The sequence below is a fragment of the Embiotoca jacksoni genome, unplaced genomic scaffold (assembly GCF_022577435.1).
Source record: "Embiotoca jacksoni isolate LCO1_2020_lvr unplaced genomic scaffold, fEmbJac1.0.p SCAF_3, whole genome shotgun sequence".
Lineage (NCBI taxonomy): Eukaryota > Metazoa > Chordata > Actinopteri > Embiotocidae > Embiotoca > Embiotoca jacksoni.
Genome location: NW_027185381.1, coordinates 3,867,267 through 3,889,324, shown reverse-complemented (window position 1 = coordinate 3,889,324; position 22,058 = coordinate 3,867,267). Strand labels below are relative to the sequence as shown.

The window sequence follows — 22,058 nt, the reverse complement described above, 5'->3', positions numbered from 1 at the left end:
TCAAAATCCCACAGACGGGTTTGGTGGATGTCCAACCTATTTAATCCCACTTACATAAATAATATTTTATAAATAATTTTTAATGCAATCTTCCAATTTAGGTAATCATATAAAACATGTAATTGACTCTTATCTATTGAATTGGATGTGAATCAGTCAGTTGGTGCGTGTCATGACGCAGCAGCCGATCTCAGCCATAAAATATAAAAGTTACTCAGGTTAACTACAAATGAAATGCATTTTAATTATATATAAAGGAGAAACAATTCAAAATTGTTTTCATCTACTCATCTGGTTTAGTGATCTACCAGCTGTGTCAGACCACGGAGGGAGAATCTGTGTCATTTAGACAAAAAAGGTTAAAACGGTTTTCACACGGCAGCTGAAGGTCATTTAATTAATGATTGGAAAGTAAATTATTCACACTGAAAGTGCCGGGAGCTTCAAATGTGCTTAATTTACGTATGCTCACTCTTCAACATCGTTCCAGCACCTGATTTCACTGTATGGGATGAGTGTTCTTTGCTCACGTTGACATTTGATAAATGCCAGGGTTTTGCATCTATAAGAGGGAGGATTTTGTCTTATAGCACAGAACCGTTTCCTACACTGGGCAGCGGTTCTCATGATACCAGGGTGAGCAGCATTTTTAATATTAGTTACCTCTTCAAAGCTGATTTAACATCATCAGTTTGTGGGGGCCGACTCGTAGTACCAAAAATTCTGTGATTACGAGCCCGAACCTCCAAAACAAGTATGTCAGCTTCATAGAGCATTAAGGTTGGATGGTGATGTCGGTCTGCTCCTTCTTCAGCCATTAGAAAACTGACAATACGCAGCGCCACAGCAGTTTTAAAGGAGATGAGAGAAGCTGATTTGCTTGTCCATGATTGAAGTCAGCTGTGTGGGACACCTTCGAATGATCTATTCCTCCTGAGTTGCACCTGTGCTCGTGTTCACCAAACTACCAAACTAGTTGGCCACGCCGACTTGCGCTCCCGGTGCACTTTTGCTGTGTAAATAGAGCCCTCTAAAAAACGATAGAGAAAGAATCCAACATGAAGCTGGAGACACCAGCAGGCGCAAGCAGGTACTGCACAGAAACAACAACATACTGTTCGGATAGGATATTTGATTTTACTTAAATAAAAAGATAATGTACATCACATATTAACAACAGAAATAATACCATTTAAAAACTTTACACCTATTTGTACATGACACCATTTTATAAAACCCTTTAATCAGAAAGACACAGGTCCAGACCTGCAGGTTAACAGAGATATTCACAAAGATCACATGAACAAGACAACAATGTAACCTGAGAAACCACAACCAAAGAGAGTTAAATCAAAGGAACCAAGAAATCAAGAAACACATGCAAAATGTCAAAAAGAGGCAACATGGCTTTAGAAACTGGTATCAAGTTTGCATAAATGATCGACGGTAAAAAAATAAAAAATAATAAAATGTAAAGCTAGCTTAGAGAGGTGCTGATCACACCAAAAAGTGAAAGGGAAGACTTAGTGAAACCGTGTACTTAATGTGCGGTTTTACACATTCAGTGCAACACAGTTACAGACTGGTGGTGATCAGCAGGAGCAGAGACACTACACACAATGACGTAGCTGTAAGCCAGCAAGCAAACAGTAGGAATATGCGAGTAGTGTCGAACTGAAAAAGCTTGAGAGATGTCGTGGAGAAAAAAATATAATTTGGACACATTTGTCACCAAATATAAAAGTGATTGTTTGAAAGCATGCCCGAAACCACTTTTAAAGAATAATGACATATCTTGACCTAATTCAAACGTTTTAAATATAAGATGGGCAGCAATGTGGAGGACAAATGATCAATTTGAGATCACCAGTGGACACTTTTTAAAAAAAAGATTCTGACACCTCGCAGCTCTATTAAACAGAAGCTAAACTTGTATTGTCTTGTTTAGCTTTAGCCAATTAGCTAAGCTTTTTTTTTTTTTTTTTTTTTTTTTTAAACTGAATCTACAGTAAGCAGATCAGGAAAAGTCAGTTTTCAAAGAAAGCTTAAGCTAGAAGAGCTAAAAAAAATAAAAAAATAAAAATAAAAAAAAATGCTAAGAAAACAAAATTGCATTTCATGTAGTTTTGCCGTTATCGATTGTTCTGCTTTTATCCAATGAGGTTTCATGTGAGAGAAAAGTTAAAGTTGGAACAAACTGTGGGGGGAAGTTAATATTTCAGCCTTTTTAGCCTCTTGATGAGAAAAGAACTTGCATGTTTCCAATCGTTTTGCTTTAACAGATTAGCTTTGAGGTCATTTGAACAAAAATATTTGTCTCCAATGTTTGTATCTTCTGTTTTTTGCTTGTTTGCTTTTTAGCTTTATTTCCGTGGCTTATTGACTGTAGAAGAAACATGTAATTAAAGCAAAAACTCAAAAACTCAAAAATAAAAATCAGTTTGAAAGATTAAATCGGTTTTCTTAGTTACAGCCTTTAAGTGTTTAGCTAAGAAAAAAAACCTGATAAAGGTAAAACAGGAGGTTAATTTTGTGGTTTACAGTGAATTAAATGTCACAGAAAATAGTCGTTGAAGATTAACATATGAAAGAAACACTTTAAACCATTGCATAAAAAATACACATTTATATTAACTGATTGTAAGGCTTAGCTGCAGTAGTACAACACAGAGTCATATAATTAAGTTTTATATGATCCCCTTAAGACACTAATGTACACTAATGAGTTTTAAACATGTTTATATGCTAGTAGTGTAATACATATATACTGGTGAAGAAATATTGGTGGTGATGAAAGTATACACCCGGATTGCATTGTGTTATTTGGATTTCTTAGTACTTATTTTCAGAAAGAAACTTTTTATAAAAAGACCAAGTTACGGCTTCTTCAAAATACAATGCACCACTTTTCTTGCAATCCGATGTGATTATTTGGAACTGTAAAACTATTTTCTAACTTTCTCTACCAAATAATTAAATGAAAAAATATTGGCAAACTAGAATCATTTGATCATTAATGACAATAACTGTTGGTTAAAAGTTTGTTAAAGTAACGTTATTCCTGCTGTTGACACTTTTGTTTTAAGAATAATTTCAGTGTCTACTACTCTATCAATTCTTTTGCGTCTTTAATCAGCTAAACGTGGAATTGTTTAATCTCTAAAACATTACAAAATAGTAAAAAATGATCGAGTTTCTCACAGTGCGAGGTAAAGTCTTCAGATCTTATGCTTTTTGCCATTTACAGGTCAAAAAAGGAATTCAGTTTGCGGTGAAATACAAAACAGAGAAAAGCACCAAATTCTCATATGTATGAAGCTACAGAAAGAAAAAAAACGATTGCCGTTTTTCGATTGTAACCTAAATTATTAAACTATTATCAAAATCTTTCATTAATCGAGTATAATTGCAGCACAAACATATGTTTAGTTAACTGTCCAGAGTAATATACCCTCTGTGGAAGTTAAATGAAATAACACAACCTGCAACAAGTCATGTGACCAGCTGACTGCAGGTGTTCAGCTGAGGCGATAAAAGCTAAATGCAGCATTTTTTTTTTTTTTTAGAACCCTCATTGAATTTTTACAAAGTCAACAGAAAAAGGTTGTACTTATATAATCTTCCTGCAGATGTTTCACATTAAAAGCCGACCTACCTAAGGAAAGGATTAAGTCCCTCAAGCTTTTATTTGTGCAGGCTACTGTTTCAACCCCTGGCTTACGAACTGGCCCACAACAACACAATCCTCGCCCCTCCTCCAGGATTTGGCTCCCAGCTGCTTCTTTCTCTTCCCTAATAATTTGACACAAACTTTGATGTGTGCTCTCATTTTCAGGTGTGTAAGGAAAACGTGTGTGACTCAGGTGCTGGTGTTAATCAAGGAATGAAACTTGGAACACTTACTTCAATGTTGTAGCTCATCGCTGCTGCGACTCGAAACTTTCTGATACACCTTCGTATATTTGACAATTCATGGTCAACTAACACTCACACTTGATATATCGTGCCATTTCTTGTGGGAGCTTTCTTTAAAATTAGTATCGGATTTGCTGATTTCGACATGAAATCAGTGATTGTTTGGAATCCGCTGATTAAATATAAATCACTCGATTTTGTGATTGATGACTGATGAGGAGAATCACGTGAAAGCAGACCAGCGGCTAAAACTGAAGTCAGCAGCTGTTCCAGAGAGGTCACTGGTGAGCAAGTTGAAGAAGTTTCGGTGTTCGTGTTCATGTCGTGGAGGTGTTCCTATGTCTCTGGGTCGGTGGCTGTAGCCATGGTAACAATCTTCGTGTACTGGGTGAAGATAGCATCGAACGCCTCGTCTCTGTGCATCATCGCGCCGAATACCATTGGCTGCAACAGAACAGAGGGAACAGAGGAACCTCAGATTGACCCTCAACAAAGAGGAAGCTTTTCACAACACCAGGATGCTTTACTTTACTCAAGTAGCGTTCAAGGTACATTCTCTATACTTAAGGATTTATTTTATGCAACTTTAAATAATTGTTATTGTATTTTTTTACTCCATAATATTTATTTTACAGATGTACACACGTTTCACAATTCAGTCAATATGCAGAGTTGGGTTACTTTTTAATGATTCATTGTTTGAATAAACCTCTGTAGTATGTGCTGTTAGTTTTAGTTTTTTGTAGGTTATGTTGACAGCTTGTAACAATGTATTTTTGTTTATTGCTGGGTCTGATGAATATTCATATCTTATCTTTTTATGTTTGTATTTTTACACACTGTGGGACTGTGAGAAACAATATTTCAATCTCTCTGTATGTCTTGTACTTATAGTGGATTGACAATAAAGTTGACTTTGACTTATGTGAATGTGTGTTTTGTCCACTTTCACACCGTCGAGAGAAGACGCCAGATTAGTCGACATAAATTAAGATACAGAAATATGTACAAACAAAATACAAATTGTAGCTCCAAAATATGTGATAACTTATGAAATGTGATGCATTCATTTTGATTCAACTACAATACAGTATTCGTACAGTAGTTAGACAAGCTTAAAATGCTAATAATAATTGAATCCATTAGCAGTAACTAATCAGTAATGTATACATATAACACTTCCATATAGTACTCTTTTCTGTATCTACAATTACACAGATGTTCTCTAAATGCCGACTGCGGTGCACGCAACTCTTGTTTGGCCAAACTGGTTTAAATAGTGTCAAATAAAGTGTTTGTAATACAAGATTTAATAATAAAAAAAAAAAAATTAAAAACCTAGTATATGGCTGCACCCTGTGTGAAACTGGAGGGCTTTTAATTTGAAAAGTTGCTGCATTCAGCCGACCTGCGGTGTAACTTTGATCTCACTCACTCAGCGACAGACGCTCTTTATAGCTCCGCCCCGCTTTCGCGGTCCAGCTGAAAATATTGTAATAATGTTATTTACCTAATTTATGAGCAGCCGTTTCTTTCCAGCTCAGTGTGAGAGTCTCTGCTGTGTTTCTGTCCTCTGATCTCTGTGTGTCACGCTGTGAGTGGAGCTCAACCTCTGCTGCACTGACGCAGAGCATTGATGGCACAATTGCTGAAATTGATCACCAAATAAATGTAAGCCTATATGTGGGAAACACTGCATATTGTTCCAACCTTCCTCGATCTACTCAGAATCGGGCCACGAGCTACTAGTAGTTCGCGAGTTTAGCGTTGGAGAACGCTGATCTAAGGAGTCCTTCTGGGTGTCTTTGTTGCATTTTTTCCCCTCAAAACTGAGCTCTTACCTTCTGGGTGGATGGCGTCGCTATCGATATACCCATCCCAGATCCAGGTAGCACGGACAAAACTTTGTACTGTGAGAAACAGAAAAGGTTCAAAATCAAACCAACTTCATTTCAATAAATCCTGTGACAAACGTTTGTGGAAATAAAACAAAGTAAACACAGGACAACAAAGAGCTGGAGTGTTAGCAGTCTGCCTCCTTCAAAATCCTTTTGACATTTGTATCTATGCTGACAACTAAACATCCAGGCTTGGAACAAAGACTTTCTTAGCAGTTTGTCATGTGGCTCACTTCACAGGTCTAGGTAAGGATAGAGTTAAAAAAAAGAAAAGTAAAACTTTGTTGTTTATTTAATATTGCTGTTTTAGGAGCCATAAACACACCCTTCCCAATAAAGCTGAGACCACCGAGCGTCACGGATCACACGAGTTTATCACCTGCCAAACATGTCTGCAATAACATCGGCAGAAAAGAACATGAATTACAAAGTCAAAAATGTGACACGCAAACAAATTGTTTATCTAAATCGAAAAATCGAAACGTAAGGACGATGGTTGAAGTACCGGCGCTGCCCAGTTCTGTCTGCTTAAAGTCTGACTTTGTTCAAATCAGTGGAGCTGATTTGTCTCAGAACATGATAGGAAAATGATTTTCAGAAAGACCAATCAAAGATGCTCAATAAGATTTTACACAGAGTTAGATTGAGGTTGAGAGGAAGTTGCAGCAGAACCTTTCTGAAGCAGACTCGTACCTTCTGGATGTCGGTGATGTCGAGCAGTTTGATGACTTTGTTCCTCTTGGAGGATCCGGACCGGGAGCTGGAGCTCTCAAAACACAGGTAACTGTCGAGACAGAGGAGACTCAGTTTTATTTAGTTTTGACTTTTAGTTAACGATAGACTGTAGAGGAATTGATGGAGTTCTGCTGAGATGGTCGTCCTCGTCCTCGTGCTGTCTTTCTTCCCAATAGATGCTATTTGCTTTGACATCTAATGCAATGAAACCTATTTTCAAGAAAGACTCAAGTGTCCAAATACTTTGTTATACCGTACACATCTCTGCCTCAGATCTCGATTTAGCTGTTTTACCGGTTGCAATAATTAGCTGCATTTCTGCAACATTATAATACAACTTTGGCCTGCAGCCCGACATGTCATGTTTACAGTCCTTAAAACACGGCGTGTGAATAATGTTGTGACATTCAGTGCAGCTGTGACAGATTGTCTGGTGAAACGTACTTCTCGGTGACGTAGAGGACTCCGTTGCGGATGTAGTCCGTCGGTGTCTTCCTGTCTCGGTTGATGAGGCAGCAGCGCCAGCCGCTCTCGCACACTGAAACAACAACGCAGCGATTAAAACACACCTGGTCAGACTGCTGCCTCACGGGCTTCGACAAAGAACGGGGGGGGGGGGGGGAGAAAAAAACAAAAAAAGGAGTCCGAATACTTTTGTAGAGGAGGGATTTCAGGTTTTGGTTTTGAATACATTTGCAAACATTTCAAATAATACGTTTTCACTTGAGCCACTGAGTGTAGCCTGATGGGAAAATGCCAATTTTAGCCATTTCAAATTAAATCTTCACCTAAATTAAGTGTGAAAACACTGAAGAGGTCTGAATACTTTCTTAAGTTACTGTACAAGACACATTGAGCCAGTTTTCTGAGGATTTTAAGAAACATTTTTGTAGGGAATCAAAAAAAGAATAAACTGATGTTTCACTATACACTGAAAAATAAAGCATCTTTATCAACAAACCACTTTGTTGCACTTCTTTTCTACTTTTAGGTCTTAAAGACTAAAATGTAGATGGATTCTGTGTACACTGTTTCCCCCCTCCCCCTCCTAAAGACCCCCCCACCCGCCCACCCACCTGTCAGAGGGCGCTCGCTCTCAAGCAGGTTGAACACCTCGTGAAAAGCTCCTCTCTTGGTGCTGTAGTATCGTCCTCCATCCTCATCCCGGCTGACACCCAGAGGAGCTGCAGCAGCCACGTTGCTTCGACCCCCCGCTGCAGTAACCTGAGCAGGTGGACAGAGGAGGGGCGGGGGGGCAGAAATGAGCAAATCTGCAGCCGGCGAGGTGCTGCAGTGGCAGCAACCGAAGCATTACTGCAGCCAGGTGTAGCAGTGTAGCTGCACGCAGTGCTGAGTTGACAACTCACCTGTCCAGGTGTGCTAACAGCTGTTTGACAGACTGGGTCACAACATCAATATTCACCTTCATTTTCATTTTGTTTCTGTTAATGTCTGCCGGGAAATTCTGTGAAAGGCTGCAGTGTTCATTAGGACCAAACAACATCCTGATGACTTCACTATACGTGAATGTAAAGTTTGTCCTAAAGTTCGGTAGGCTACAGGAAAGAGCCAACATTAATATTTCCATAAAACCTCCATATTTGAAATGAATTTTGATAAAAATTTGAAAAAAAAAAAGTAAGATCTGATCAAAGTTAGTCATCAAGGAGGAGTTCAAATGTTAAGGAGACAAAAGATGGTGATGCCATGTCAAACAAGCACGCAGCCACGACCCAAAGTGTATTTTTAGGGTTTTACGTTTTTGTTTCTCTCCATTTAACGCATAACTAGTCATTATTTACCGAACACCTCCAAAACACAGGTAACCTAAACTCAACAGTCCCTGAACGCCTTCTGTGTAGACACACATACTGTGTTCTCAAACAGACTAACTAACTAACTAACAAAAAGTATTCTTCATGTCAGGACTCTTACTTGTGTAGAGCAGGAATTTATACAGAGTAGAGTTGTTTCAAATCACACCCTGCCGTTCTGCACTGACTAGAAATAACCTCAACATGTGAACACGTCACCCTCCAAAATATCTGCAGCTTTAATTATTTTACCCAGAAATCAACATGTTTTTGTATCTTCTATTTAACACACTCAATAAACACACTGATTCTTCTGTCCAGCAGCAGCAGTGAAAAAGAAACACTTTGTGTTCAGGAAGAGCTGCAGCTTCCTCAGAGCTTTAATTTGAAAATTCGTTATGTCGGTGGCCCCGCCCCCTTCCTCTACGGAGCCAAGATGGCGACCGTCTAGTGTGCCACTGTTCTTTTTTTGGACCGTTTTGAGTGCATCATCCTGATACTTGTAGTGTACTGCATGTTTCTGTACTGGACAGTGTGAACACATTGATGCACTCAAAATAGTGAGTTTGTACACAAGTACAGACTAAGAACTCCTGCAGACCTGCGGCTGCTCTGCTCCCGCTACACGTGCTGTCTACATACAGCTAAATGAGGGTGAAAGAGGAACGGTCACGGGGTCACTGTAATCTAAATAGGAGGATGGCGATCAGGACGTTTCACTGACTATCTGACCGGCAGGTGTCGGGATCTCTCGCTAGAGTTTCAGCAGACAGACAGACAGACATACAGACTATCACTGCTGATAGAGTCCAGTAAGACAGCAGAAAAAAAACCCGACTGATACATTCATTGATGTCAGTCAAAAGCTCTATTGACTCTACATTTCTAACTACAGCACACACTACTGACCTGTAAATATAACAAACACACAGCAGGATCCTACCTGTTCACACTCAGACAGCTGAGAGAGAAAAACACAACAACTCAGACAACTGAAACCAGTGAGAACCAGTACCACTCTGAGAACAGGAACAGGAAGTTCAGTCTCAGCTTGTGTCAGCGCAGATACGAGGTCCCAGCAGCGAGGGGTTTGTTCTCTCTGGTCATGTGACACACCTGGCCGGCGCTGCGGTCTGTGAGCTCTGCGTGAGGATGTCTCTGGGTTACTGACCCGTCTGCTCAGCGGGACGTTGCTGCGCTCCTTCAGCTGCAGGTCGGTGGGTAAGTTGGTCCAGATGATGTAGGGGGTGTCGAAGCGCTTCCTCAGCTTGGGACAACTCTTAAAGATGAAGTCGATGATGAAGAACTTGATACCTGCGTACACACCTGAGGAGGAGGAAGATTCTGGTTAGACACACACACTCATGAACTCCTTCACAGTCTGAGTGAATACTGGACACAAGCACGACTCCAGTGGGTTGATCAGGTTGTCTGTGTAAATCCTTTAACGCGATCATTTCATGAACTCATCAGCTGAGAGTCTGCCATCTTGATTTTGCAGTATTTTTTTTACTATTTATTATTTATTAGAAATTGCCCCAAATCTTTCCATGAAACTTTAATCTAACAACTTCCTGCAGTTTGATTTTCACCAAATGAAATGAGACCAGTTGCTGCTTCATAGGAACAAATCAGGTGAATGTACTTTCACAGAACTGTTGCAATTTTCTACTAAGTCATAACTCAGTCAAACCTGGAACACATATGATACACATATTTTTAGATTCACTGTAACTTACATTTCCAGAAGATATCATATGTATGTCTAAAATTCTGCTTTTATTTAAAAAGATACTCCTTAGACCTTCATAAGTGGCTTGAAAATGTTTTTCAGCATCAGAGTAATCCGGTGATAGATGTCAAATTCAGCTTTGGATAAACTGTATATATGAACAGCTCAGCATTTAATAGAAACAATTTGCACAAATGCAAATAAACAGAAACGTAAAAACAGAACTGGAGTTGTTACAGAGCTTCTTTTGAAGAACCAGTGTTTAGAGTACATTTTACCATATTTTATCTACTGTGTTGAGGTGTGATGCAAAACATAAAGAGCTAAGATGAGTCCAGTGGGTTTGCGACATAACAGAGAAATAAGTAGGACGCTGTTTTTTAATTATGTAAACCCATATCTAATTCAAAATAGACCAAAGACAACATATCAAATGTTGAAACAATTTTTTTTTATTGTTGTATAAAAAATTTTTTGCTAATTTTGACTTTGAAGCCAGCAACACATCTCAATAACATTGGGACATGAGCATGTTTATCACTGCGTTGCGTCACTTTTTCTTCTAACAAAACTTTGGAAATGTTTGGGGACTTGGGAGACCAGTTGCTGGAGTTTTGAAAGTGCAATGTTGTCTCATTGTGGAAAGGGGGTTGTATAATAAATGGCGGATTTGACGGCAAAACGACCCAACAGACTTTATTACATGGTTATATCATTGCAGTGATTATTGCCTGAATATTTGCATTTACTGTTTGTGTAAAGACTTGTTCATATCATAGTAAGAACTAACTTTTTAAATCATATACATTTATTTCATTGTGTGGAGTCAAATGGGGCTTCTCTGATTAAAAAGGTTGTTCAACTACTCCTGCAGCAATATTGGTCATGATTTTTTTAAGAGGAAATGTACAGATTTCCTCAGTAAGTAAATTTAAATTTAATGCCGATGTGTTTTGGATTGTGAATTAAATCAAACAAGACATTTGAAGAATTCAACTTATTCAAGTTATGATGGGAATGTGTCATACTTTCTGATATTTTAGAGACAACAAATTGTTAGCTAATTAAGTAAACAATCAAAATGAATCAATAATGAAGATAATCTAAAATGGATGCAGCTCAAGTTTCTTCTATTAGGCAATTTAAGAAAATGTTTAGAGGTCAAATATTGGGACATAATGTTTATGTTGAGTTTTCTGTCAGTGGTCAGATGGTTGTCTGGTCTTGTTATTTTTTTCCCTCATTGGATGGATTTTATTTTGTTGCAGATGACAGCTAAATGTCATGTTGATTTAAATTAATTGTAAAAAAATTTTTTTTTAAAAGCCAAAATTAAAATGCATATTTCATGTGCGATGTACCTATGATGAATCCCAGCAGTTTGTACGGCAGCAGGCACGAAGAGATGAAGGCCACCCACAGTCCAACGTACAGCTTCTGAGTCAACTCCGGATGAACCCATATGAAAAGACTGCGCGGGCGCGCGCGCGCGCACACACACACACACACACACACACACACACACACACACACACACACACACACAGTGTATTAAGCTGCTCTGTGCAAAAAAACATCCATTTCTTTCAGTGTGTGCAGACCAACTCACTTCTTTATTTTCTCCAGGATGTTGGCCATCCTACCAAACAGATTCTGTCAGGATGTAACAAACAGGAAGAAGAAAAACAGAATTAAATATGACGGAACAGAAAGTGTTGGCTGAGACGTAAAGCCTCTGTCTCGTCTCACTTGAGCTTTCTGAGCGACGTCCAGAACCAGCTGGAACTTCTCCGACACCGTCAGGTCTTCTTTAGGAGGCTCCTAGAAAATAAGACAGAGCTGGAAATGTACAAAACACCAATACCTGCTGCCCGCACAACATCTTAAACATCTAATATTGAAGGAGCAACTTGTGACCAATCATTCAACTTTGTTCCTCGCGTTAGATGGACATGCAATGATTAAACTTGTCCAACAGGGGGAGCAGCCTGACGATCAGTTTAGCTGCAGCCTCCCTGTTCGGACCGTCGGCCAGTTTTAAATGGATCATTTTCACGTTTCAATGTTAATGCTGAAGACAGAAAGAAAATCTGGATTGAGGATGAAGTGCTTGTTTCTCACCAAAGGCTCCGAGACTTCAGGTACAATGCTCCACTGGATCCTCCAGCCTCTGGGAGTAGAAACATACAGGTACATATGAAATTCTCGCTACATACAGTTTCTACACTTGTGAGCAAAACATTATGAACCGCCTTGCCTAATATGTTGTTGGTCTTTCCTGTGCTGCTAAAACAGTTAAATCCTTTTGATTCAAGGATTAAGTTTTAACATCTTAATCCATATAAGGTACAGACTGCGAGTTAAAAGCTGGTGAAAATATTTTTCTGCAAGACCTCTGAATATCACGTGACCTTGTCAACAGCGTACAGCTCTTTACACCTGCTCATTTCTCCTACATCCACTGACTAAGAGAACTAACTGTTCTTCTTTTTAATAATGTTCTGTGGGTGGTCATAATGTTAATGTGATTGTATGTTGCAGTCTAAGATTTCATTGATTCTAAATCAATGAATCAACAGTTGCATCACCCACTGGCCTGTAAGACAAACATTTTATAACCAAAACACACTCGTTTTTACATCATTATTACAATATTTGAAAACAAACTAAAAACATATCAACTCATCAATTCATGCCAAGAGCAATCGATATAAAATTCATTTCCGAGTCTAAACCTGATAAAACACTTGATGGCAGCATGAGAGTGAAAAGCCTTGTCTAAAACATTGTCTAACTCTCTCCATATTTGGTTGTTTTTTTTTCGATACAGGAGAATATACGTACCAAACTACAGAGGATGTACACACCAATTATGGTACACTGATTGGAGAATAATATAGAATGATATTGGAGGGAAAAATAGAGCTACAAATATGTATTGCTGATCTGGAGCCAAATTATTGTCAATACATTTTTGATATTTTGGAAAAGACCACCTGTTGTCAGATTTGTTCTCTGGAATAGATGCACAACAACATGTGGTGACATTTGAACACTGTAATACAGAAACAAAAGGTGTTAGACTTCCACCTATTGCTGAGTTTACACCAGATTTGGCACTTCAGGAGTGTGAATTTGATTCAATTTGGCTCTGATTTTGGCTGTGGTGGTTGGTTTATAGGAAGTGGGCGGAGCTTACACTGACCTGGCAATGAGGTAATTCAAGGAGAGGCGGAGAATGGCAAGGAACAGGAACACGGGGATGGCCCAGCCGTGCCACGCTGCATACATGTAGACCTGTGGAGAACACAAGCGCGCGCGGACACACACACACACACACACACACACACACACACACACACACACACACACACACACACACACACACACACACACACACACACACACACACACACGTAGTCTTAAGGCAGTGCGTCTTTCTGTGTTTCATCACAGAGCTGCTCCAGGTCTGTTTATTGGAATTACTTTTTGGTGGGTGTATTAAAATCCTTCTCTGGAAGAACAATGAACATTAAACATGTGTCCTGAGTGTGTGTGGACTCACAATGAAGGCGATGGCTGATGTGTAGACAGAGTACCAGCTGGATAAGGCAGAGAGGTTCCTCATGAAGTTGGTCACAGGTCTGAATCCTCGTTCTGGGAGCAAAACAGAAACCGATTGACCAACTGCAGACTGAGAATTTCTCATGACAGCATCGGCTCTGTCCAGCCGTCATTTTCGTACTTTTTAAATGTTAAACAATAAAAAAAAGCAGTGAAGGTGCTTCGCCTGGGAACGCAATCGGACCAAAAGTGTACAAACAGCCCCATTCCAGGTTCAGTGTCTGATGCATTAGAGCTGTGAATGCGATGTGTTGGGTGAAACCTCCTCAGCCTTAATGTTGAATTAAAAAGAAGCTTCATAATTCCCAAATGAACTCCAGGAGGAGACATATATTCTTCCCAAAGCATCTCTCTAACTGTTAAAGTGTTACGACTGCTCAGGATTTGCATAAAATCTGTTAAACTCATCCAGTGAGGAAACTGATAATGTGTTTCATCATGTGGGTCTATCAGAAGCCTCAGATGGTTTAGAATGAGGAACTTGAACTGATTGAACTGTTGAAGCTAAAACATGTTTATTACATGCAGTAAATAGCTTGAACTCCCAGGAAATATAACAAACAACAAACTAAATCATTTTAAAATGGTGGAATATACGCAAATGATACCCAACTATACATTTAAATGCCTCCAAATTACACATTGTTAAATTAATTGTTAAGTTAAAGAAAATACTCACTGAGTCGCCTCATGTTTTCAGTCAGCCTGCGGATCAGAAATCAGATCATTACAGCTTTAACACAATCAAATAAATGCAGACTCTGTCCTAAATCACTCCATATATGAAATATAATGCTCCACATTTAATGTCTGTAATTGTGTTTAAATATGCCCACTAAACAATGCTCTAAAAAGTTCCATAATGAAATAAAGGAGGAAAACAGTAAATGCAGGGGGCTGATTCAGAGTTACATTTGTAATCAGTGTCATGGTAAAAGCATCTGATGCATTAGTTTTCAGTAACTGACTCAGAAAGTGAAGCTTCTTCGCATCGCGGTTCAGCAGTGTGCTGAATAGACACTTTCTGAATTCCTCCTCACCTCTTGGCACTCAGCGGCTCCTCCGTCTCCACCGTCGTCTCCTCCGGTTGGAAGCGGAAATCTTCTATATAAACGCCGAAACGATCGTAGAGCCATTTCAGGAAGCTGTTGGACAGAGTGTCCTTCTGTTTTTCTGAGCAGAGGAAAACCAAAGAGTGATGAAAATACAGGACAAATTCTAGTGTTTCCCCACTTCAAATGATTCCGAGTAGAGGTGAACAAAAAGGCGGAACAGCTCTTAAAAGTGAGCGAGTGTAGCTCACCTGTACTGGTGCCTGCAGGTACAGGAGGGGGCGGGGCTTTAGGAGTCATAGAAGGGGAGTCTTCAAGGCTGTAATTACATCAGTCCAGGCATAAAACCACAGGTGCAGTCTGCTCTGTCTGCCTTCCCACAACCTCCAGTCCGTCTCAGGCAGACCAGGTCATTTCAGAAATGTTTGAATCAAAAACCCACCTGGATCTCAAGGAGTCGTTGAGCTTCTGCTCCAGCTCGACGCGTCTGCAGCGCTCCTTCTCCAGCTCCTGTCGCAGTGAATCCACGTTGGACTCCTCTCTGAACTTCCTCAGCTCCTCCTCTGAAACAGAAGGATGTGTCTCTTGATCAGAGTTAAGTCTCTGGGAGGAGAAAACAAACTCAACGTAGGAGCAAAAGGAAAAGTAATCACGGCCTCACGTTCAATTTGGTACTTTATTGTCTTTATCAGATTTGTGTTGAATATCTTAAGCTGAAAAACAAATGGTAATTCCTGCATTTGTCAGCTATATTAAATTATATATAATTAATATCTCTCCCTGTAAGATGGAAATATAATGGACATATTAGAAAAACTGTGTAAATACCACCAAATTGTACTAAATTGAAAGACTTGCCACAAGACACAGACCATCAATGGCATGAAGCGGAAAACCAAGCAGCAGCCGCTCGCTGCCTAAAAGCACCGTGAAAAAGTGTTTACACCAAAGGAGCTCTGTGCATTCTGGGACAGACACACATGTGCACCTTTCTAAACAATACTCGAACAGCTCAGTTTGCCACAGCTGGACGTACCAAAGAAGTTCTAGACACATCTGTATTGGTATTGAGGCAAACAGGATGAATCTGATTGTATCTTATTTTATTTTTGGAGCCTTTTTTTAACTACTTTAGTCCCACTGATCAGAAGATCTCGTTTATAAAGGGAGACTTGACCGAGATTAGCAGCAACACAAAGTTCACATAACAGCACAAATATTTAAAAAAAAAAACATTAGAAATGATGAGAGATGAGATTTGTTGCCGGTTGGAAGAGCCACAGCGAAGGGTCTGAATACTTTGTACATGAGAGATTTAAGTTTGTCAGACTCATTATGGGTTACTGAGTGAAGATTGTTGGGACAAAAACGCAATTTTATTTTATTTTATATAGTTTTCAAACTTATAATCTATATCATTAACAATTACCTGCATCATTATACCATATACTATATACATATAAAGAAAAAATGTCCCCTTGCGGGATCAATAAAGTGTCTGTCCATCCATCCATCCATCTATCCATCATCCACCCACCCACCCACCCGTCCATCCATCCATCTATCCATCCATCCATCATCCACCCACCCACCCACCCGTCCATCCATCCATCTATCCATCCATCCATCATCCACCCACCCACCCACCTGTCCATCCATCCATCCATCCATGTATTCATCCATCCATCCATCCATCCATGTATTCATCCATCCATGTATTCATCCATCCATCCATCCATAAATCCATCCTTCCATCCATCCATGTATTCATCCATCCATCCTCCATTCATTCATCCATGTATTCATCCATCCATCCATCCATCCAGCCAGCCATCCATCCATCCATCCAGCCAGCCATCCATCCATCCATGTATTCATCCATCAATCCTCCATCCATCCATCCATGTATTCATCCATCCATAAATCCATCCTTCCATCCATCCATGTATTCATCCATCCATCCATCCATCCATCCATGTATTCATCCAAAAATTGAGCTAAGGTGCAGCTACAACAAACAGTTAGTTAGTGGAGCTAGTTGTAGGCTGGTTAACACCACGGATGGACTTATTTCATCTTTTACCTGTCGTAGATCTGGTTGTGCGAGGTCATAAAACCTTCTTGTAAAAGTGTGTTCCAGCTTTGAGAAATTATTAGCAAACTGACGCTTTTGACTTAAGACTGCTGCAACTGGAAGTAAGAAGTATTCAACCAGAAGATAGAAACGTACATTTAACTCCTATAAATACTTTTCTTTTATTGAAATAATACTATTATCTTGTGGGATGTTTGACTGTGATGAAGTGATGACTGAGGAGCCGTGACAACCCAACATCCGATCAAGAGGAGCACTTCCTGCACTTCCTGCACAGCTTTAAGGGACACTTTACCAATAAATTTTGAATTTTACATACGTGAAAGTGAAAGACAGTAGCAGTGTGACAAAATAATCTAAATTTATGGTCAACTAGATTGAGGAGGAAGATACTTGAGAAACAATCCGTTTGGTTGTTTTTAATCTGACCAGGTTGATTTGTCGCTGATCGGTTGTTTTTCAAAATAAAACCTCAGAGAACACCGAACTTAAAACATGGACATGAAATTCCCTGAATACTCACGCAGGAAGTGTTTCTCTAACAAAGCAATTTCCAAATGACCTTTGACCTCATTCAAATCTGTCCTTTGGTCATCCTGGAGAGCGGCAGAGAACGGTCCAGGACCAGCCTTAAGAGACAACGACAGTTAACACCGTCGGCAACAAGAAACTAAACCGACTTAAATGAAGACAAATAAAACTGGATTTTGTCCGTGTGTTTGTGCACCTGCGAGTCACCCTGCTGCTCTCCCTCCGCGTCCCTCAGCTCCTCCGGCTCTCTGAGGGAGGCGCGAGGTTTCAGCACGAACTCCTCGCTGCATTCTGTGTCGGACGTGTTGGGCGACTCGGCCAGATCCAGGAACTCGTCCCGCCTCTGGCTCCGGAACCGGATCTTGTCCAGACGCCTCAACATGGTGGCCGCCACGGAGTCGGGGGCTCTACCTGAACATAGCCGAGCTTCAGAGTCTGGAAGAAGAGCGGGAAAACAGATACGCTGAGAATGGATCCACAACAGAGCCCATAAAAACCCATCTGGTTGTCAATGGAGTTTTTGGAGTCAACGTCTAGTGGCACTCACTGGTATTGTAGCTAACGGCACTTCCTCATTGGCCTAATTTTTTAAACCCATAAGCCACAGACACTTTTATACAAAGCCTCTGATGAAAACGTGTCCTCTTCTAATGAATCTTATGATGTAAATGCGTGAGGCTGCCATTATATCTGCGCGTTCATAGCTTGTGTTCATCCAGGGAGAGCTCGCTGTCAACACATCAGCCCACTCACATGGAGACTTTTACAACTCACCAGTGTTTGTTCAGGGAGGAAGAAGTGTTTCATCATCTGCTTTTCAGACTGAAACAGGGACCATAAAACCTGGCTGTAGATTCTGAATAGTCTCTGAAGGTACATGTAAAACCTGGACGGTGAGTTTATTATTCCTCATCTCAGTCAGACGCTGATCCAGAAATTCCTTATCTGATCAAAGAGGCTGGGATGTGACAAGCAAGTGAGAACCACAAAGTATTACACCATGCATACCGCAATAGCCGAGAGGATTAATACCACTTTCGTATTTGTGTGTTAAATATATGGCTGTATTAAAAAAAAAAAAAAAAAAAAACTTTGAAATCTCTCCAGTTATCTACAAGCTTATCAAATGTGATTGTTATTTTAATTATTAGTTAAAATCGATCTATCGCTGACGGCCTTCGGTACCGCGACAAAATGACTGGTAACTAAAAGAGAGCTCGATATGATGGAGCTGCTCAGCTTTAGGGACCTTTCAGAGTACTGAGTAAAAAATCTGTACCACTGTGAACAAAACACTTCTAACTGCAAACGTCAGCTTTTTCTCTTTCTATTATGAATTTTGAACTAAATTAATTGAATTAAAGTTAAGAAAAGTGATGAATAATTATTTTTTTTAAAACAGCCTTCGAAACAGCCACTTTCTTAATGCGTTGCTTCGTTCATAACTTGAAATAAGGCCGATAGTGCGGATGTGTCTGTAATAACAGTGGGACAGAGAGGAAATAGTACAACTACAAGGCTAAAGAAATCAGTTTATAAAAAAACATTGGTGAAATCCATTGATATGCCGATGACGAAAGCACTTGCTCTAGTTTCCCCTTTGATCAACAAAACAATCATTATGTAACTTTGTAAAAATGATGACGGCTTCAAACTCTTATGGCAACTGCTGTGGTGGAGGAGATTTTATTTTCAAATACGGAGAACCAACGACAGAAATGCCAAATGAGAAATAATAGAAAGAGAAGCGAGTGGAACATAGGCTTGTCTGAACACGTTGACATGACGTCAAATATATATCTGCTTAGTTATACTGGTATTCTGAAATTCAGACGTCTGCAACACCAGAATGAGTATGTTCAAAAACTGTCCTGACTTTGTGGAGACGTTAAGTTTTCCCCATTCGCTTCAATAACATATCATAATGTATAAAATAATATAGTGTGATCACATGGCATGACCGTCCACGCCGGCAGTGTGGATTCATGGAGCTGAGCGGTCTGACTGGTCTGACTGCTTCTGATTGTTTCTGTGTGAACAGGTACGACTGACTGACTGACTGACTGATTGACTGACTGACAAAGACACTGACTGGTCTGCTTGCTTCTAATGATTGTTGCACTGTCAGAGTGACTCGCTGATTGACTGACAGATTAGTGATTGAGAGACAGCCAGAGTGAGTTAAAGATTGACTGAACATGTGAGTACTCCAGCACAAGATTTAAGCCTGACAGGTTTACAGACTGTTGACTGACTGAACAACAGATTTGTATCTTTAGGTGAGCTACTAAAACAGAAACAATTACTCAGTCAGCGTGGACTGCTGCTCAGGTGGGAGAATTGTTGTCCCTCTGGTGCTCTTCAGTTTGGGGATCAAACCATTTGAGTTGAAAACTTGAAGAAATCTGAGGCACTCAAAAGGGTGATGAATTAAAAAGCCTTTAATCAGCCGTGGCTGTTCAATCACAGCAAAAACTCAGGCCAACGCATTTCAGCCTCTAAGGCCTTCATCAGGGCATCAGGTACAAATAAGCTGCCTTTGGGCCGTTCCTTATAGCTGTTGGTCAGTGGTCACTGATCGACTGATCAAAGGCTTTTTAATTAATCACCCTCTTGATTTTTTTTTTCCAAGTTTTCGACAGAAAAAATGACTGTTACAACATCTGGTCTCCGGCTGTTTGGCTCTTCTGATAACAGGAAACAGTCTCCCTCTGTTTTTGTTCACAACCTCATGGTTTCCGCAGCATCAACTGAAATTTAAGACTTTTTATGAACTTTGCAGTGTACCATAGAATTACATGTAACACCTGCGATAGCGTCCAAAAGTATCTAATTATGAAGGAAACCTAGTAGAAATAAAAGGTCCTAGAAGTATTTACTATTATATCAAATTTTTTTCAGTACTTATAACCTGTGACCTGGCCTAGATAAGCAGCAGAAATTCAATGGATTAACCCATTTAGAGGATAATTCTGGTTGATTTCAACCTGCTGTATTTCCCATTAACGTGTCTATTGCGATGCTAACTTTGCATTCTCCGCCTTTGTTTTATTGATTCGGGGAAATGAAGAGTGGCACAAAACACCCTATATTGGGGCAAAATAGCACAAACTCCCTGCAGCTTACCAAACAGACATATTTTTACATTCATCATTTTAAACTGATGTTTTCGAGGTCATTTGGTAATACCTGCTGTCTGACCTAATCACATTGCATATTCATCCGCGCATGTGTTGCCCCAATATGAGCCGTTTTGTGCAACTTCTCGTTCACCTGAAACTCCACGATGGGTATGAAAGTGAAAAGTTGCACAATAAACACAATAAAATTGTAAAGTATACATGAATACGATTGCAAAGAAAATGTTTGCTTTCTCGGTCTCAAAGGGGTAGCTAATTAAAGCCTTTATTATTATTTGTTAAATTAAGTACTTGTGCTTGATATAGCAGTTATAAAATATACTTTTGTACACTAGTTGTGAGACTGGATTTTTTTTTCAGGAAAAGGGTTGCAGGACATCTGGACCAAAATCCTTTCATTGTTAGCATTTTGCTGCTGGCTCATGATAGTATGTCATTTCATTTACTTGGAGGTTTACTAAATGTTTTTATGTGCAATAATTATGTATTATAAATATAGAGGTATACAGTAAGTGTGAAATGCTAATGGTAAGGTTTCACAACATTTTAAAGTTAATACATTCCCATTTTTATATTCAAATGAAAACTCCCTTGCATCAATGTGCCCCGTTTATATGTAATGCTTGGTGATAACATGCCTATGAGTTTGTATGCAGGAATAATACAGTTATAATATATATATATACATGTGTGTGTGTGTGTGTGTGTGTGTGTGTGTGTGTGTGTGTGTTACTTGCAGCCATTTTTCCTAACAAATGGACTGGGGAGGTCTCTCTAATCAATTAAAAAGAAAAAAGAAAAAAGGAGGACGTTATATAACTTGGCAAAACCCCCAAAAATCATCTTATTAATGGTTTATAGCTGATCTTTAAAGTAAAATCTATACAATGTTAAGAGAAGCAATGAACAAAGCCAGCTTATAAACCCTTTATGAATCAATCTGAAGTTATATTTCAGTCAGTAGCACATGGAAAAAATAAACACAAATTGGTACCCACTGGTTTTAGTAGCCTGATATGACACTTGATATTGTGTGAGTTTTGTGTGATTTTAAGTCTTCCCAAGACCTCTAAGACCCTCCTACCTGAACCGGTGACAGCCAATTAGCTGGAGCCTACCTGCAGACCTCAAGCAAGAGCTACAGGAACCCAGCCGGTCCGCGGGGTCCAGGTTGGACACCTGGACATCTCACAGGACCGATATAAAGAGTATATTTGCAGTGAGGAAGGAAGGAAAGAATGAACAAACCAAAAGTGTCTTACCCTGAAACCAAAGATGAAGCAAACTTTCCCCTTCTTCGGTTTTTCCTTGCGGTCCCAGCCGGCGGTAAACCGGGTCAACCCCGCTCCACCACCGCTCCAAACCGGACCAAGCTCCTCTGAAAAAACGCTCCAGACCTTTCTCTGTCCTCTGTCCCGACAAGTATTCCGGATGTGGGGATTTTCGGGACTAAACCGGACCGTGTTTCTCCACCTGACACAATAATCACTGCTGTGGGCGGGGTGACCAGCGGCAGTCTAGG

At 39.8% G+C, this 22,058-nt stretch overlaps 1 protein-coding gene across 1 annotated transcript; it reads right to left on the bottom strand.

Moving 5' to 3' along the window:
• Window positions 1-1,123: 1,123 nt before the first annotated feature.
• LOC138206052 (GRAM domain-containing protein 4-like) lies at window positions 1,124-21,979 on the bottom strand. Its single transcript, XM_069162507.1, has 19 exons — window positions 21,799-21,979; window positions 17,593-17,831; window positions 17,389-17,494; window positions 15,213-15,333; window positions 15,022-15,089; window positions 14,759-14,891; window positions 14,398-14,423; window positions 13,660-13,751; window positions 13,300-13,391; window positions 12,216-12,264; window positions 11,844-11,915; window positions 11,704-11,747; window positions 11,456-11,565; window positions 9,534-9,688; window positions 7,625-7,772; window positions 6,993-7,086; window positions 6,507-6,597; window positions 5,757-5,825; window positions 1,124-4,359 (listed from the first exon to the last, which is right to left on the bottom strand). Exons 2-19 carry the CDS (start codon window positions 17,776-17,778, stop codon window positions 4,252-4,254), a joined length of 1,764 nt encoding a protein of 587 aa, XP_069018608.1. The 5' UTR covers window positions 17,779-17,831; window positions 21,799-21,979; the 3' UTR covers window positions 1,124-4,251.
• Window positions 21,980-22,058: the final 79 nt, after the last annotated feature.

Bases quoted from the DNA above. Each gene is read 5' to 3' on its own strand.
- LOC138206052 (XM_069162507.1), bottom strand. From the start codon at position 17,778: ATGTTGAGGCGTCTGGACAAGATCCGGTTCCGGAGCCAGAGGCGGGAC. The intron at 13,392-13,659 runs GTGAGTCCACAC...TGTTCTCCACAG, and splicing joins CATCAGCCATCGCCTTCATT to GTCTACATGTATGCAGCGTG. The intron at 7,773-9,533 runs GTCAGTAACCCA...CCACCTGCTCAG, and splicing joins ACGTCCCGCTGAGCAGACGG to GTTACTGCAGCGGGGGGTCG.